At 40.9% G+C, this 18,539-nt stretch overlaps 1 protein-coding gene across 1 annotated transcript in view; it reads right to left on the bottom strand.

The window, feature by feature from the left end:
* DDX11 (DEAD/H-box helicase 11) overlaps positions 1-12,095 on the bottom strand; it is a 57,774-nt gene extending 45,679 nt beyond the window's left edge. The window contains exons 1-8 of the mRNA XM_058190192.1: positions 11,936-12,095; positions 9,387-9,537; positions 8,203-8,439; positions 6,892-6,978; positions 6,281-6,441; positions 4,839-4,899; positions 3,144-3,251; positions 1,325-1,412 (exon numbers count right to left, since the gene is read on the bottom strand). Coding sequence (XP_058046175.1) covers positions 1,325-1,412; positions 3,144-3,251; positions 4,839-4,899; positions 6,281-6,441; positions 6,892-6,978; positions 8,203-8,439; positions 9,387-9,530 — 886 coding nt within the window. The 5' untranslated portion in view covers positions 9,531-9,537; positions 11,936-12,095. The remainder of the gene's footprint in view (positions 1-1,324; positions 1,413-3,143; positions 3,252-4,838; positions 4,900-6,280; positions 6,442-6,891; positions 6,979-8,202; positions 8,440-9,386; positions 9,538-11,935) is intronic.
* Positions 12,096-18,539: the final 6,444 nt, after the last annotated feature.

Here is an 18,539-nt window from a genome sequence, read left to right as displayed (position 1 = left end):
TTACCCCCAACAATCTGGGTCCTCATTTTACCCACCTCAGAAGGATGGAAGGCTGAGCCTGGTGAGATTTGAACCACCATATTGCAGATAGCAGGCAGGCAACAGAAGTAGCCTGTAATACTGCACTCTAACCACTGCGCCACCGAGGTTCTTAGCTGGTTGGAATGCTGAATAGGAGCAATCCAAGCTACAGGTAGTCCTCGACTTTTTTTTTTTTATTTATTTACATTTATATCCCGCCCTTCTCCGAAGACTCAGGGCGGCTTACAGTGTATAAGGCAATAGTCTCATTCTATTTGTATATTTACAAAGTCAACTTATTGCCCCCCCAACAATCTGGGTCCTCATTTTACCTACCTTATAAAGGATGGAAGGCTGAGTCAACCTTGGGCCGGGCTTGAACCTGCAGTAATTGCAGACTATTGTGTTCTAATAACAGGCTCCTTACAGCCTGAGCTATTCCGGCCCAAGCTATGACTTATGACCACAATTGACCCCAAAATTTCTGCTGTTAAGTGAGACATCTGTTAGATGAATTTTGCCCCATTTTACAACGTTTCTTGCCACAGTCATTAAGTGAACCACTGCAGTTGATAAGTTAGTAGCCCAGTTGTTAAGTGAATCTGGCTTGCCCATTGACTTTGCTTTCAGAAGGCTGAAAAAAGGCATTGCGTGACCTTGGGACACAGCAACGGTGTTAAATATGAATCCATTGCCAAGCATCTGAATTTTGATCACATGATCATGGGGATGCTACAAAGCAGGAGTCTCCAACCTTGGCAACCTTAAGCCTGGCAGACTTCAACTCCCAGAATTCCCCAGCCAGCTTTGCTGGGGATTTCTGGGAGTTGAAATCCGCCAGGCTTAAAGTTTCCAAGGTTGGAGAACCCTGCTACAAAGGATGCGAGTGTGAAAAACGGTCATAAGTCACTTGTTCCAGTGCCATTGTAACGTTGAATGGTCACTAAATGAACTGTTGTAAGTCGAGGACTTCCTGTACAGGTAGTCAACAAAGTTTTGACATATCTCACCCAAGATACTTATGACCTGGTTCCAAAGTTTTGACAGTTTGCTTAACCACTGCTGCAAAAAAAAAAATTATAAAATTGGCCGGTCATATGATGACCCATTTTATGACCATCACAACTTATGACTGCAATTGGCAGGCTCCATTACAGTCATAAGTCAAGGAGTGCCTCTATGAAGTATTTTGCAGTTCCCTCTGGTTGAAGATTGTCGCCACCATCACTTTAAAATGCACAGCCTCCATTTACTTGGCTTCAGCAAAGTAATTACATGGATCCATCAGGACTCCTTGACATACCACGTTTATTCTTCTGCATCTCCATACAACGATCATTGATGAGCTGGACAAGTCCCAGGCTTCGCACTTCCTCGTTCACACATAAGTTCTAAAATAAATGGACAGGTGCAAACAGAGATCAGTTATTAAACCAGTTATTAAAGTTTGGTCTAGGGCAGGGCTCTGCAAACGTGGCTCTTTTAAGACTTGTGGACTTCAACTCCCAGAGAGTTGAAGTCCATATGTCTTAAAAGAGCCACATTTGCAGACCCCTGGTCTGAGGTTAAGGCAGAGTTCCCCAACCTTTCCAGCTTTGAGGGCTGGGGACGGAGGAGACAAGAGGGAATGGTTCCGCAGGAGTGGCCAGCAAGTGCATGTGCCACTCCATTTGCACGAGTGGCCTGCATGTGCACCCACTGCTCATGCAAATGGAGTGCACATGCTCGCCCGCTTGCACAAGTGGGGATACGCATGCGTGCACGTTTGCCAATCACTTCTGCAGCCTGCTTCCAAATGGCTCGTGGCCCAGTAGTATTCCGCAGCTCAGGGGTTGGGGACCCCCAGTTTAAGGCACTAGGCTAGAAAGTGGGAAACCATGAGTTCAAGTCCCGCCATAGGCAGGAAAATCCTCAAGATGACTCTGGGCCAATCAATCTATCACAACACAACACAACTTACAGATTTGTTGTGGGAAAAATAGTAGGAAAGTGTGGTGCATATATTTGCCACCTTGGGTTATGGTAAAAATAATTAAGATGGGAGAGAGAGGGGGTGGAGAGAGAGAGAAAGGTGATAGAAAAGACCTTTCAATGTGTTCCCTTCAGTATCACAGTTGGGCAAGTAGAAAACAATGCAAATTTCTTTCAACAACCAAAAAAGCTGTAAAGATTCACAAATATACAAACTCACCATGAAAATAATGCATTGTCTCCAAGGCTGCTAATAAGACACATTGTTTGGCTACGGAATACTTACATTGAATTCAGGTTCCTGAAATTACTTTTAAAATTATTCCTTTAGTTGGCAATTTAGAACTCCTGAGTCAGAGGACTATCAAAGCAAAGCCACATTGTTTTTATCTCCCCTTTCATCACTTAGTCAAGCATTATTAGTCTTCTGCCTTTTATACATTCCCACCTCATACTACAGACTGATAACAGAGGGAAAGTATACTGTGTGGGAATAAAAATCATATTGTCAACTCGCAAAACATCCCTGGCCTGCTCTCGAGTTCCCATAAGCAAGGGGGGGATGGGAAACCGACGAAACGGCACGGCAGCCAAAGACAGACGCACATTTCGGACTTATCATTCTCAAGGCTGTATCTCAGGGTTACCCACAGCAGTCGGAGGGGAGTGATCTCTACAACCCATGAAATTGCTTCGTTGGCAAATGTGATTGATGACACACCCTGGGGGGAGGGGGAAACAGGGTCATGATCGCTGCATAAATTATGTAGGGTCAGAGCTGGCTTCACTTGGGAATGTGCCGACATGAAGCTCCTAATCAATAACTGGATATCTTTTGAAGCTTGACTCAAGGCTCATGATTTTATTAGGGCATCCGTGGGAACCCTGACAGATATGAGGCGACACAAGGAAACCAAACACAAGCTTGCTCATTTTGGTGGCAGTTCTTAGGTTATGGCTCCTTGAAGGAAGGTCCAAATTCTTTACTCCCCCTTTTATTATTAGTGTTGTTATTATAGTTATTATTCTGTTGCTTTGCATGTACATCGAAAGCTTCTGTACGGAGACAAATTCTTTGTGAATCTAATCACTCTTGGCCAAATAAAGTATTCCATTCCATTCCATTATATTGCTTTGAGAAAGATACCTACCTGCCTAGAGCCCAAAGACACCAGACGAGTCTCCTTACTAAAAGGGCTCTTCTGAACTTCATGGATAAATTGAGCCAGCTGGGAATGTGTCCGGCTGCAGTAATAAATCTGCAAAATAGATTGAGTAGGTATCAGAATCTTATTCATGAAGAGCAGTGTTTCTCAACTTTGACAACTTTAACATATGCGGACTTCAACTCCCAGAATTCGCCGGTCAGAATGCTGGATGGCTGGATGGATATTGAGGGAGCTTGGTTGTTACAGAAGTACAGAATCTTGCAACCTTTCTTGCCACAGTTGTTAAGTGAATCACTTCAGTTGTTAAGTTAGTAACACGGTTGTAAAGTGAATCTGGTTCCCCCCAGATTGTTGTCAGAAGGTGCAAAAGGAGATCAAGAGCCGAAGTGGTGCAGTGGTTAGAGTGTAGTACTGCAGGCTACTTCAGCTGACTGCTAGCTGCAGTTCAGCAGATCGAATCTCACGGGCTCAAGGTTGACTCAGCCTTCCATCCTTCTAAGGTGGGTAAAATGAGGAGCCAGATTGTTGGGGGCAATATGCTGGCTCTGTAAACCGCTTATAGAGGGCTGTAAAAGCTCTCTGAAGCGGTATATAAGTCTAAGTGCCATTGCTATATGACCAGAGTACAGTGTTTCTTGTCCACTGTCTACTATCTTATTTTGATCCTTGAAATACTGAACAGATTACAAGAGAAGATGAGAGGATTGTTGGAGTAAAGGTTTTAAAATAAACTTAAAAGTTAAAGGCTCTTGCAGATAACTTGGTGTTTGCTTTGGGAAGATCCTTTAAAAGGATTTGAAACAGGGGTGAAATGCTCCTGGTTCAGACCAGTTCGGCTGAACTGTTAGCAATGGTGGCCACTGGTTCAGAGAACTGGTAGTGATGGCAGCGCGAGGCTCCGCTCACCCACCTGGTCATCGTTACTTCCTGGTTTTTACCCTCTGCGCATGCGCAGAAGGTCCAACCACGCATGTGGCGTGTGCACTTCCGAACCAGTTGGGAAGGTAAGTGGATTTCACTCCTGATTTGAAACATTAATGGGAAAACTAAAAGAATTTGGTAGCAAGTTTTAAGATCAATAAACAAAAGATGAAGATGTTAACAAAAGTATTAAAAGAGATCAAAGAGAATTAATGAATAAAAGGGTTTTTGAGTAGTAAATTATTATCTGGATATCATTACGACAAATATGAACTGTATGCTATATCAAAATAATTAAGCTAAGACATCGAATGAGGTTTAAAAAGACACATTAGGATGGGAAAAACTAAATTGTCATTGCTAGGAGTATTTTTCTGATAAAAATGAATCTCCTGTCTAGAATGATATTTTTGTTTCAGACAATATCTGTTTTGACAACTGATATACCATTTAGTGGGAAAAGACAATTACAAATATTGAATCACTTAATTCCATATTTTGCCAGCAAATATTGGCAGCGTGATATTAGACTGCTTCGGGGCTTCTTTTCAAAAAGATTGGCTACCCCTGATTTAACTATAGGTTAGAAAATGAAACAAAGTGTTAATTTTAACTGAAAGAAACAGGAACGGATTAAAACAGATAAAGGAAAATTGGTAGGCTATGCAAAGAGGTGTCCAAACAGTTTACTATTAATTCCCATGGATGATTCTGCAAAGCAGTTGCAGGAAGAAACATGTACCCCTTCCAACTTGCCTTTGCAACATGCTCTTCCTGTAGGTCATCATCGTCATCATCACTATCCACTCCAGTTAACCTAAAGAGTGAAAAGAGGAAAGTTATGCTCAGAAGCATTTTTGCCTGGCCCAATCAGTTTATCTTCTAAACAACACATTTCAGAATGGCCCCAGCAGTTTCTACTAGCCCAGTGTTGGCGAACCTTTTGGGCTCAGTGTATCAAAAATTTAGAAAATGCCTAACCTGACTCTACTATGTCTCACACACACACTGAATAAAACTAATTATACATTCCTTTATTTAAGGGATATTTATTTAAGGGTCCAATCATATGTGTGATTCCCCAGGATCGGCTGTGTGCTGCTTACCTTCAAGAAATGCTCACTTTCTATGGACAGGCCCTTATGGCCTACCCAAGGAAGCTGCTGTGGCCTATCGGCCACCAGCCCCTCCAACAGCTGAAGCAGATGAGGTGGCGTGGGAGTCAGGGCCAGCATCAAGGCAACCTGAAAGCTCCCAGAGGGAAGAGGGAATGGAGCTGTCAGAGAGAGAGAGGGACAGAGGCAGAGCCTGGGATGTCCATCAGCCCTCAGATGGAGAGTCAACAGCCCCCAGGTCTGGAGGTGGCTGATGAAGAAGAGGAGATACAGCTGGGCCCAGTGCCTGATGTGCGGATGCTCAGAAGGCAGAGGAGAGGAGAGCAGTGGAAATCTATGGGCCGATCCTTGGGATGGAAGAGCCATCACAGCTAGCGAAGCCCCACCCTAGCTCTGGGAATAAAAGGCAGGGGGCGGAGATGAATAGATGTGGCAGATAACTATTCACCTCCATGCTGGACAGACTTGTTAGCCTGCTGTGTGAGAGAGAGAGAGAGACTTTTTTCTGGGGCTGCTGGCGCTCCTAATAAAGGAATCGTTGATTTAACCACAGAGAGTTTGTTGTGTTTGAGAACTGGGTCAGAACAGAACCTCTGGGTTGCACGAGGCCTTTGTTCTTGAAGCAGCTTTAGAGAATGCTCTTCTGCAGCCTTTGCGGCCTCCAAAAGTCATATGAAAGCAAGTCTCATTCTTGCACAATTTTCAGAGGCTATGGCCATCTCAAAGACATCACACATGAATGGGGCATACCTTTGAGATTTGTTGTGAATGCTGATGCATCATCCAAAACATTGTGACATGTCACCTTTGACATGCATGTCATATGTTCACCATCACTGTGATCATCATTCACCCAAACTTTGGCTTCTGGATTTAATAACTGGAAGATTCTATCACCTCTTGGGAGGAAAAATTGATGGAATGCCTGTTGCGGAGTCTGAATTGAGCTTAACTCCTGCCTAAACCAAAGGCTTTCATGGATGGTAACCCAACCTTTCTGGAAAACTTGCAAGAGAGATATATATTTCCCTAGAGAATTTAATTCCTCGCTTCAAGCTCTTGTAGTCATACCAGTATTCATACCTATTTCCTATTTTCTGCTCCTCGTCACTCTCGTATTCTGTAAGGATCAGATCTTCCTCACTCCCATCTGAAAGCTCCAAAAAACCAGGCTCAGCGGGGGTAGATAAGCTGTCCTTGCTGAGCTGAAGCAGGTGCTCTGCCTCCTCGTCCTCCTCCATCCGCTGAAATAAGCACAAGGAAAACATCTGTCAATCCAAGCCAGGTAATCTATCATACCTAGGAAGTCTTCTGAGCCCCTACCCTTTCTCAATGAGGAATTAGCTCATGCAGGAGACCAGTGGGAAATGGATGGCTAGATAGATGGAGGGATAATAAATATAATTTATTTTTCAATACTTGTCTAATATACTATACTACAATATTGGGTAGTCACTGCAAATAAAAATCAATACAGAAGCCAGTTCCGAAAGAGCAATTCTTATCTAATTATAGATTTACGGTTCATAAATTCCTCATTTATCTATTATCCTCAACTCTTACATTGTTCATGCAGTTTTCTTTGGGGCACTATAACTTTGGATCAACTTTTTTTTCATTACAATCCATTAATCTCCAACGTTATTTGTGGGGAAATTATTTTAATTTTTATTCACAGCTCTGGAAACACTCACCTTCCTTTTAGACACATATTTCAATTTCACATTGTGTCGAATTTGCTCAAGGTACGCTTCTCGTTTCTTCCTCTTGATATGCTCTTCCTAAAGAAATCAGAGAATTGCAAGGAAAGTTCAACCACCTGGAACCTGGAAATTTGTTGTCAAAAATATTGCTGTAAAATTACTTCACAACATATAACATTCAATAATGTTTTATAGAAGTTCTGAACAATTCATATGTTGCCAAATATTTGATGGGCAAAGGCCCCAACTGTTTTTTAAGCAGACATTATCTTACATTTCTCATTTTAAAATGTTCTCAGTGTAAAATGAGATATGTTAGTAAGCAAGTCTTTAGATAAACAAAGGAATACCAGATTTTGTCTAATTTAAAAGCATTAAATTATCTACTAAACATTTTAAAATGATAACTGCAACTCATTTGCTGTTCTTAAGGGCACACATACCACCATTGTATTGTGTTCATCTATCTGAGGATGTGAGGAATACATTATAGGTTTTTATAGGATTATAAAATCCTATAATTATATATTATATACATTATATACATTATAGGAAACACTGGAGTGCCACCAAGTATGTTCATTTGTAGGTTTCTAAAACAGGACTGTCAAACTGCAGCGTCATGGCAGCGTCATGTGACATATCACAACTTTTTTCCCCTTCACTAAACCGGGCGTGGGTGTGGCCAGTGTGCGACACATCCACCTGCGGGCCGCGAGTTTGGCAGCCCTGTTCTAAAGTATCAAGCATCAATTTTATTTTCTTAGATGTCATTTTCTCCTTAGGGTATCATATCCTTTGACTTTGCTCTTTTTATTAAAAATACAGCACATGGAAAAGGTACAAGAGTGGTGTTTGATGGCTGCAACTAAAAGAAGAGCAGAGGTTACAATGGGGCAAGTGTCAATAGTACATAGTTTTCTATCTGTGAATACATCATCAGGATTAAATAAAGATAGAATAGAATAGAATAGAATAGAATAGAATAGAATAGAATAGAATAGAATAGAATAGAATAGAATAGAATAGAATAGAATAGAATAGAATTTTGTATTGGCCAAGTGTGATTGGACACAAAAGGAATTTGTCTTGGTGCATATGCTCTCAGTAGACATAAAAGAAAAGATATGTTCATCAAGAATCATAAGGTACAATACTTAATGATAGTCATAGGATACAAATAAGTAATCAGGAAACAATCAATATCAATATAAATCATAAGGCTACAAGCAACAAAGTTACAGTCATACAGTCATAAGTGGAAGGAGATGGGTGATGGACCTATAAGCAACCAATTTTTACCTTCAGTCTATGTATCATTTCCTGTTCTTTTTTCTCCTGCACAAATTGCATTATCCAGTCTGGTTCATTGGTCACTGGCTGGCTGGCTAAAGGCTTTGTAATGCTTTTCTTGAGTTCATCTTCTCCATCTTTTCCACTAATTTTAGTTGCTAATAGCTGGGCTTCCTCCAGTTTCTTTTTTTCTTCAAAATCCCGGAGCCACGAAAGCGCACCACAAATCAAACTTAATGATTTACCCTAACAGGGAAGAGGAAGCGCAGGTATATTTTTAAATCATAACATAAACAGGATGTTAACATTTCCAAATAAAATTCTAGAAGATTTTAACATTTATATTTGTGTTATTTTTGACAAAATATTTTCTAGGCTGGCTGTAAGACTCACAATAGCCATCTATTAAATAGCAAGTAGATATCTACCCCTCCCTTACTCGTCTGGCAAAGTGCTTGCTACCTATTGCTCCCAATGCTTACGCTCAGGGGTGTCCCCAGAGTATGGTCAATGAAGACAAGATGGGTACAATGCCCATGAAAAACCGGTGGTGCTTCAAATCACACTTTCATGGATGCCATACGGACTATTTTCAACATTCTCTAGGGCAGGGGTCTGCAACCTTAAATACTCAAAGAGCCATTTGGACCCGTTTCCCACAGAAAAGAAAACACCGGGAGCCAAAAAACCTGGGTGGGGGTGGCCAACTCAATGTCACTCACTTCCATCAATCACATGACCCCCTTGCCACGCCTACCCATCCAGTCATTAGGGCAGAGAACCAGTTGTTAAAAAACATCCGGGAACCACAAAATCCTTTTGACATCTCTCTCTCTCTCCCCTCCCTCCCTCCCCCTCTCTCCCCCCCTCCTCTCTGTATCTCTCTATGTCTCTCTCTCTCTCTCTCCCTCTTTCTGTATCTCTCTATCTCTGCCCTGGCTGCATCTCCATTCCCTGCCGTCGCCCTTACCTTCTCAGGCCAAGCGATGAGTGATTAGGAGAGGAGGGCGAGGAGCAGGGCCAGCCAGTGGTGGGATCACCTGACAGGGAGACACAGCAGAGGGCCCAAAGAGCCACATGTGGCTCCGGAGCCACAGGTTGCTGACCCCTGCTCTAGGGACATTCCTGGTCACACCACTATCTCGATAACAGAAAGGTGAGGGGGGAGTGTGTTAAATTAAAAAGAGACTTACTGTGCCAGTAGGGCTCTCAAATATGCCAATCTTTCCCATCTCCAAGACCTGATAAAGTTTAGCCATAAATTGCTCTTGAATGGGATATGGTGTATAAGGAAAGGGAAAGTTCACTCTAGCCTTTTCTTCAGTTTCTTCTGTCATCTCCTGCCTTGAGAGGGAGGGGAAACATATAAAAAAAAAATTCCTAAAACAGATGTAACTGTTAGCATAATTCCAAAAGAAAACATTACACAAACACACATGGAGAACCAAACTGACTCTCTGCAATTCTCAATAAATCTGATTGTTTTGATCCCTGCAAGGATTTGGTCTTCCAAACCACTACAGGACCTCTTTTGTGTGAATTATACATAAATCTGCTAAATTCTGAGTTTTTTTATTGTTTTGCACTTTGATTATTTATTCTTCTTGCTCTTTATATATTAGTCTCATTGTTTAAACAAGTGTTTTCTATGTTCTCATCAACTAACTATTATCAACTATGATTTACGCCAGTTGACAGCTTAGGTTACAGGAATAGAATATATAATATAATATAATATATTATATATAATAATATATAATATATTATATTTTTATATTATATTATATATAATATATATTATATAATAATAATGTATAATATATTATAATATATATATATATATATATATATATATAATATAATTATATATATTTTATATATATATAATATAATATATTAGAATATATATATATTCTTTTATATATATGTGTGTGTGTTTTCTGAGGTTTTCGCAGGTGTTTGTATGTAGGTCTTTGGTTATTCATATTTTCTCCCACGTAACATTGGAAGTGTCTTGGCGACATTTCAACGAAGTCTCATTCGTCATCGTCAGGCTGGTGTTATCAGCTTTGTGTATATATATAAGGTAAAGGTTCCCCTCGCACATACGTGCTAGTCGTTCCTGACTCTAGGGGACGGTGCTCATCTCCGTTTCGAAGGCAAAGAGCCAGCGCTGTCCAAAGATGTCTCCATGGTCATGTGGCTGGCATGACTAAATGCCAAAGGCGCACGGAATGCTGTTACCTTCCCACTAAAGGTGGTCCCTATTTTTTCTACTTGCATTTTTACGTGCTTTCAAAATTGCTAGGTTTGCAGAAGCTGGGACAAGTAACGGGAGCTCACCCCGTTATACGGCAGCACGAGGGATTCGAACCGCTGAGCTGCCAACCTTTCGATCGACAAGTTCAACATCCTAGGCGGAGCCACCGCATCCCATATATATATATATATGAAGCACGAAGCTTTTCTCCTAGAAGCACGAAGCTGTAAACACTTAGCCTGAAGATAACAAATGGGATTTCGTTGAAACGTCGCCAAGACACTTCCAATTTTACACGGGAGAAAACCCGAATAATCAAAGATATATATATATATATATATATATATATATATATATATATATATATATATATATATATATATATATATATATATATATATATATATATATATATATATATATATATATATATATATATATATATATATATATATATATATTTATATATATATATATGTGTGTGTTTTCTGAGGTTTTCAGGTGTTTGTATGTAGGTCTTTGGTTATTGGTTTTCTGTAAAATTGCTCCCAGCAATTGCTCCCAGAAGCACGAAGCTGTAAACACTTAGCCTGAAGATGACGAATGAGACTTCGTCGAAACGTCGCCAAGACACTTCCAATTTTACGCGGGAGAAAACCCGAATAACCAAAGACCTACATATATATATATATATATATATAGAATAGAATAGAATAGAATAGAATAGAATAGAATAGAATAGAATTTTATTGGCCAAGTGTGATTGGACACACAAGGAATTTGTCTTGGTGCATATGCTCTCAGTGTACATAAAAGAAAAGATACGTTCATCAAGGTACAACATTTACAACACAATTGATGATCAATATATCAATATAAATCATAAGGATTGCCATCAACAAGTTATAGTCATACAGTCATAAGTGGAAAGAGATTGGTGATGGGAACTATGAAACGATTAATAGTAGTGCAGATTCAGTAAATAGTCTGACAGTGTTGAGGGAATTATTTGTTTAGCAGAGTGATGGCCTTCGGGAAAAAACTGTTCTTGTGTCTAGTTGTTCTGGTGTGCAGTGCTCTATAGCGTCGTTTTGAGGGTAGGAGTTGAAACAGTTTATGTCCAGGATGCGAGGGATATATATATATAATTTCAATTCACTTTAACCTACTATTACATTTATACACTGCCTGACTCTCAAAAAATGTCAAATTATGACACATTTAAGAGTCTACAGTCGTGTCGGAGGTTCGGACCCGACTGAATGGTTGAGGATAACGAGGATAGTTCAAATTGGCTGGGAATTTTGGGAGAGGTAGTCCCTGTAGCTTGAGAAAAGACAAACTCGAATAAAGTTTTCTAGTTCTTTTGCAAATTCCGGGTGAAATTTGCGGGATAAACTGAGTTTGACTTCCAACATGCCCACCACCATTGATTCATATGAAGTTCTCTCACTTCCCAGGATCCCCCTTAACGCCACCTACCTTAGGTCGCTGCGGCCCCCCTAAAAAGCGAAGTGACTTCGAATTGACCGCAAAGCACTTTTTCCGACCCACACGCACTTTCTTTCCTCGGGATGACGTCACTGGCTTCCCCCTCGCGACCGGCCAAAAAAAAAAAAAAGAAGGAGCCCTCTGCGGAAAAACAACCCCTGCCCGTTTGGTAGAACTTCCCGCTAAACACGCGCGCCCGAAGGCTATTGGCTAGCCAACCTGCCGCCGCTCAACGCGTGACCAATCAGAGGACAACAGTCAGAGAACGACGCTTTCTCCAGAGCGAGCGCGCGCCTTACGGCCGCTTCCGATTGGCTTTGTGAGGCGGGTTGTGACGTGGGCTGGCCGTTTGCTCGTGGCTTCTGCCAAATTGGAGTCCAGCCAGCATTTCGGTTCCATTTAACTTTGAATAGGCTTTGCGTGGAAGATAAATTTACTCGAGAGTTAATCCTCGCGGCGTGCAGGCTTGTTTTTAGACAGGTTTTCCTAGAGCGTCCTTGTAAGCACATTAGGAGCCTGAAACATCGATTATGGGCTCAGTGTTAAATGATTAGAATATTTTTTTCTACACTGTTCAGAAGTAAACATTTATCATATATATTCTGCTGCCTTCCGCTTGGCGGGCTCCAGCTTATTTAACCATCTTCCCTGCCGAGGCTTTTCCTCCCTGCTGGCCTCTCACCCAGGATGGCTTTAGAAGCATCACCTGTCGAGGTGTACAAGAACAGGTGTTCAGGAGGGCAGAGCAGTTCAGTCTTAAGACGGGTCTCCAACCTTGGCAACTTTATGACTTGTGGACTTCAATTCCAAGAATTCCTCAGCCAGCATGTGCTGGCTGAGGAATTCTGGGAGTTGAAGTCCACAAGTCATAAAGTTGCCAAGGTTGGAGACCCCTGGTCTAAGAAGCCTTGGGGCACTGATGCCCTGGTCGACTGGGCACCACTGGAGCCAAGAGACATGCTGGGTGAGGCCAAGGGAGCAGCTACTCCGCCTTTTTTCTTTCTGGACTGCCTCCTATGGCTGGCTTGCCAATTGGTGCCCTCTTGTCTTTTAAAAGTATAGGGTTGGAAGGGTCCCTGGAGGTCTTCTAGCCTGGTGCAATGCTCTGTAGAAGAATCCTCATATCATCCCAAACCGTGTCCAAACATTGCTTGTAAAACTCCACTGCTGCCGCATCCAGGACTCTTAAGAAAGTAGCTGAGTAGTCATCCTAGTCAAGAAATGTCTTCTTATTTCAAATTTGGATTTCTCCTTTTAAGTTTGTCATCCACCGGTTGTCGTACCCTCAGACACTACAAAAAATAAATCCACACCCTCTGCCCTGTGACATCTCTGCATCCATTGGAAAACTATCATCTCTTCCCTGAAGCCTTCTCTCTTTTTTTTTAACACTAAACATATAACATACAGGATTGCCAACATGATCGCCAATGTCCGATAATGTATATGGCATGAGAAGAAGAAGAAACAGTTCCTTTAACTGTTCTTCGTAAGCTTTTGCCTTCAAGACCTTTATCATTTTGTCACTCTTCTCTGCACTTTTTCCAGCATCTGAGCATCCTGTTGATATTGTGATTAGCAGAACTGGACACAGTATACAAGATGCAATTTGAGCAGTGCAACATAGAGCAATACTATCTTCCCATGATCTTGACAATATACCTCTGTTCATTCATCCCCAAACTGCATAGGCATGCAGTAGTTGTGGCATACTGATAGCTCATGTTTAATTTGTGGACTACCAGGATACCCAGATCCTTCAAGTACTACTGCTGAGTCAGGTACCACCTGCCTTGTGTCTGTGCACTTGTTTTTTTTCCTAAGTAGAGAACCTTACATTTTTCACCATTCCACCACACATTGTTGGTTAGGGCCCAATATTGAAATCTGTTAAGATTCTTTTGAACCTTGAACCTATCTTCTGAGGTATTGGCAAAGAATTAGAATAGAATAGAATAGAATAGAATAGAATAGAATAGAATAGAATAGAATAGAATAGAATAGAATAGAATAGAATAGAATTTTTTATTGGCCAAGTGTGATTGGACACACAAGGAATTTGTCTTGATGCATGTGGTCTCGGTGTACATAAAAGAAAAGATATGCTCATCAAGAATTCTAAGGTACAAAACTTAATGATAGTCATAGCCTCCAGATAGAAATGCCTTCCACTTTGTGTCATCCACAAATTTCATGAGCATTTTTCCTATTTTTTTCATCCGAGACATTTATGAATATAATAAAGAGTACTTGGCCCAGGATAGAACTCTTTGGTACCCCACTGCATATCTCCCTCCATGTGGATGTAGAATCATTAAGAACTGCATATCTGGCAACAATTGTTCAGTCAACTGTGAATCCATATCATAGTGGGACCATCCATCACATATTGTTCCAGTTTATCAAGAAGTTGGTCATGGTCTATTTTATCATACTTTACTGATGTCTAAATATACTACATACCATTTTCTTGATTCAGTAATCTAGTTGCATAGTCAAAGAAAGCAGTAAGATTTATCTGGCACAACTTATTTTTAATGCATCCATGCTGGCTTCTGATCATAATCTTGTTCGTTTTTAAGTGCTTGCAAAGCCACTGTTTGGCAATCATGTAGGATTTTTTGGGGGGATTATTAATCTTAAACTGGACAGGGTCTTGGTGACTACAAAGCAGTGTTAGGAGCTACAAAAAAATGAGCACAAAAAAGTCACACATGGCCATATGTGACACATGGACTCTGAGTTTCATTAACATCAATTATAAGAATGTGACCCTGATTTTGCAAACTTGTACAGCACAGAGTGAGAGACATCTAGTTAATGTTCATATTAGGAACTGACAAACATTCTATAGGCAATAAATGCCTACCACTTAGCTCATTTTTTCCTCCCTTTTGGCAATGAAACATGCTTATTTCCTTCTTTTATATTTTTATTTTTCATGCCTTGTTACAATAACGTATCATAATTGAGCCGTTTGAAAGTGAATGGCTCTCAGCCACCAATTAAAGATTGTCCTTGCGGGTTTTAACAATGAGGTTGCATTAAAACTATAATTGTGTGATCCAATAAAGCCTCCGTTAATGTGAAGGAAGACACAGCAGTCATCATTTCCTATTTGAAACAGATTAAATTCACACATTACCATCTTCTATGGTTCTTCCATAAGTGGCTCCAAAGGTATTCAGAGCCATGAAACCAAGAGACAACCAAAACCTCCCCAAAGAAGCCAGCTGGGTTAGTAGTTGCATTTTACTATGATACTGATGATTAGGTAATGTTTTCCATAATACTCAAGCAATATAATTTATGCATGCATGACCTAATTTGACATAGAAAGCTTTGTCTTCTAACACAAGGGAATCACTTAAAAGTTCGTACAGGATAGCCAACAGATTGCCAGGATTATCTCTAGCAGTTGACTTGCATTACATAATGGAAGGATTTAGCTTTGTTTTCAGCAAAGTATATTGAAAAGAATCTTGCCACCCAATGATGTCACAAGCATCTCTTGTGACCTAGCCTATCGGGGTGGTTCTTCTTCATTCCTCCGTCTATTTTCTCTTTTCCCTTCAATATGCCTGAACAAAGATGCCACTTGGCAAGCAGAATAAAGTAGAGACTGAAAGAGTTTGAGACCTTAACTTTTATCTGCATACCTGCTAATGGTTCCTCCATTAAAATAAGTGTGTTCCCAGCGACTCCACCAGGAAAATGGGGTGGCATCCAGCTATTCTTGTTCTCCTTATTTGTGGTGAGTTAGAACATTTGTGTAGTCTTTTCCTTACTCTGTCTTGGAGAAACTTCAATTTCACTGTCAGGGCCAATGTGTTGATTTCTTTACTAAACTGTTTATGGAAATTCCTGCTCCCATGATAAGGCCAAGACAAGGGAACCTCCTTTTCTCCTCAGGAATTTTGAGTCCTCTTACACAAAAATATGTCCTTGGAAAGTCAAAAATGTTAATTTTTACTATATGTTTAGAGGCAAGGAGAAAAGGAAAACATGCATTCAGTGACAGTGAAAGCTATTAACAAGGCTCAGCATTTTTATGAATCTTGTGTAACATATTCCTTGTGGAAAGATTAGAGAAGAGGCAGAGGTTTTAACCTCAGTTCTGGCAGAATCAATGGAGAAAGTTTCCTGCTTTAAGCTAGGCTGCAATGAAGCCAGCAGTTTAGACATTAATAGCTGCGTTATTTTGAGGGGACAGCACATTTACACTGTTATACAAGCTGTATACTCACTACTTTACATTGTAGCCAAGTGTCATTTCTTCAGTGTTGTCACATGAGAAGATATACTTAAATATTTACAAAATATGAGGGGGTATACTCACTTCTGTGACATATTGTATATAGATTTTATAAAATGAAGAGAGGATGAGGAGGGAAAAGGAAAACAAAATCAGGTACCAATCCTTCAAATTACCCAATCTTGATTATAACAAACAATACTAGAAAAAGAAACAAAGTAAAACTGGTCTTTTTGCACTTTGATACAACAGCTCCGTGAATGGGGAAGGAGAGGAATAGCTAAATGGATACCGGTAGTCCTTGACTTACAACGCTTCATTTAGGGTCTGCTCAAAGTTACAAAGGCATTGAAAGAAGGGATTTATGGCCATTTTTCACATGACCATTGCAATATCCTCATGGGTCACGTGATCAAAATTCAGGTACTTGGCAACTGACTCATATTTATGATGGTTGCAGTGTTCCAGAGTCATGTGATCCCCTTTTGTGACCTTCTGACAAGCAAAGTCAATGGGAAAGCCAGATTCACTTTACAACTGTATTGCTAAGTAGCAACTGAAGTGATTCACTCAATGACTATGGCAAGAAAGGTCATAAAGTTGGGCAAAACTCACAGCTGCCAACCCTGGAGCCATCTTTGAGTGTCTTCAGGGTTGCCACAGCAAGGCTGGCTGCAGCTATGGGAAAGGAAGGGGGATATGTAGCCAAAATAACATTCTTTCTTTTGGGAACCAAGGACACTCTCACCAGCACCTGGAAGGGCGTGGATGGGAAGCATCTGGGATGGGGAGAGAGACCTGATTGGGGCATGTGATGGATGTGTGTAATGTGGGGAAGAACTTTGAACTTTGAACTGGGTGGGGAAAACCCGGGGGACTCCAGATTCAGGTTTTCACCAGCTGTGCCAATATGACAGGCCAGTTGTGGTCCGTCAGCAGCCTACGGAGCTGGCAACGGAATTGGACAGCGATGAGGCTGAGGTGAGGCCAGGGCCATCAGGAAGTGAGGTGCAGACTCCAGAGCCTCCAGAGACTGATAGTAGTGAGGCAGAGGAACAGGAGGAGCCTGTTCCTAATGCACGCATGAGAAGAGCTGCCAGAAGGCAAGAGCAGCTCAAGCAGAGAGGACAACTCGGGAGTAGGGCCAAGAGATGATTGTCCCCTCCCATAAGGCTTAAAACAGACCAGCAGTGGCGTTTGAGCTTTGCCGGAAAACACATTGGTATCTGCGTCTTCTGCTTTGTCTACGTCTTTATTTTTGTGGCTTCTGGACGTTTGCCAGGAAGGGCCTTTGGCAGTTTGCCTAATTGGACCAAAATTTGCAAGAGAACTGAGGAATTTGTGTTGGGAGGCATTTGCTTTACTTTGAGTTGAACGATGCTGGGAATGAAATAATTCCCAGCTGTTCGAATAAAATTTGTTTGTTTTTACCACGGACTCAGTTTATTACTATCTACTTGGGCCTGGGTCACAACAAGGCCTAATAAATCTATACTTTGTAGAACCCTGCCCTGGAGTTTTGATTTTCTTTAGGCTGTTACTTGGGACCCTGACAACAACGATGTCACTTAGCAATTGAAATTTGGGGCTCAATTGTGGTCGTAAGTCAAGGACTACCTATATTGTACCTATCTTCCCAGTTTCTTCAGTTTCCAAAATGAATGCTGTTCTTACACTCCTAAAATCCGGAGAGATTTATTTCCAGGCAAGTGTCAGTCATTTCAAGTAAGCAAAGTCAAGAGAAACAGCAGTGAATTTAGGAATGGTCTTCAAAGTTGTAGGGTATTATAATAGAATCAATTTCTCACTACCACATCTTAAATTAAACCAAATCAAGGTAGGGTTATTCTGAGGGTTTTTTTTCCCCTCATGCTTTTTTCTTTCCCATTCAGAAAAGAAACAAAACTGAATGGTTCATTCATCCCATTTCCAGGGCCAGAGTTATGTTTCAGCACATTATGTAGAGAGAAGATTGATTCTTGGCAGCTAAGCACAATGGATAAATAATCTACTGTACCTAAAACCCATGTAGAACAAACTCTCTTTACTCACAGTGTATATGTCTTTTTGGAATAGAATGGGACAACTTGCCACAGCCAGCTCACTACAGCCAACTCACCACAACCAATTCACCACGGCCAACTTGCATGGAACAACTCACTGCGAGACAATTTAACCATTCTATTTAATTATTTAAAATAAATAAAAACTTATTTTAAGTTTTGCCATTCACATTTCATTCTGTCCCTCCTTTTGCATCCTTTCTTCAATAATTCTATTCCACTATTTCTTTGGTATTAATATAGCTCTTGTCCTGCAGTAAGTTGGCTGTGGCGAGTT

This window comes from Ahaetulla prasina, chromosome 7 (genome assembly GCF_028640845.1).
Source record: "Ahaetulla prasina isolate Xishuangbanna chromosome 7, ASM2864084v1, whole genome shotgun sequence".
Taxonomy (NCBI): Eukaryota; Metazoa; Chordata; class Lepidosauria; order Squamata; family Colubridae; genus Ahaetulla; species Ahaetulla prasina.
The sequence above is the reverse complement of the archived record's forward strand: the minus strand, read 5'-3'. Positions and strand labels throughout refer to the sequence as shown.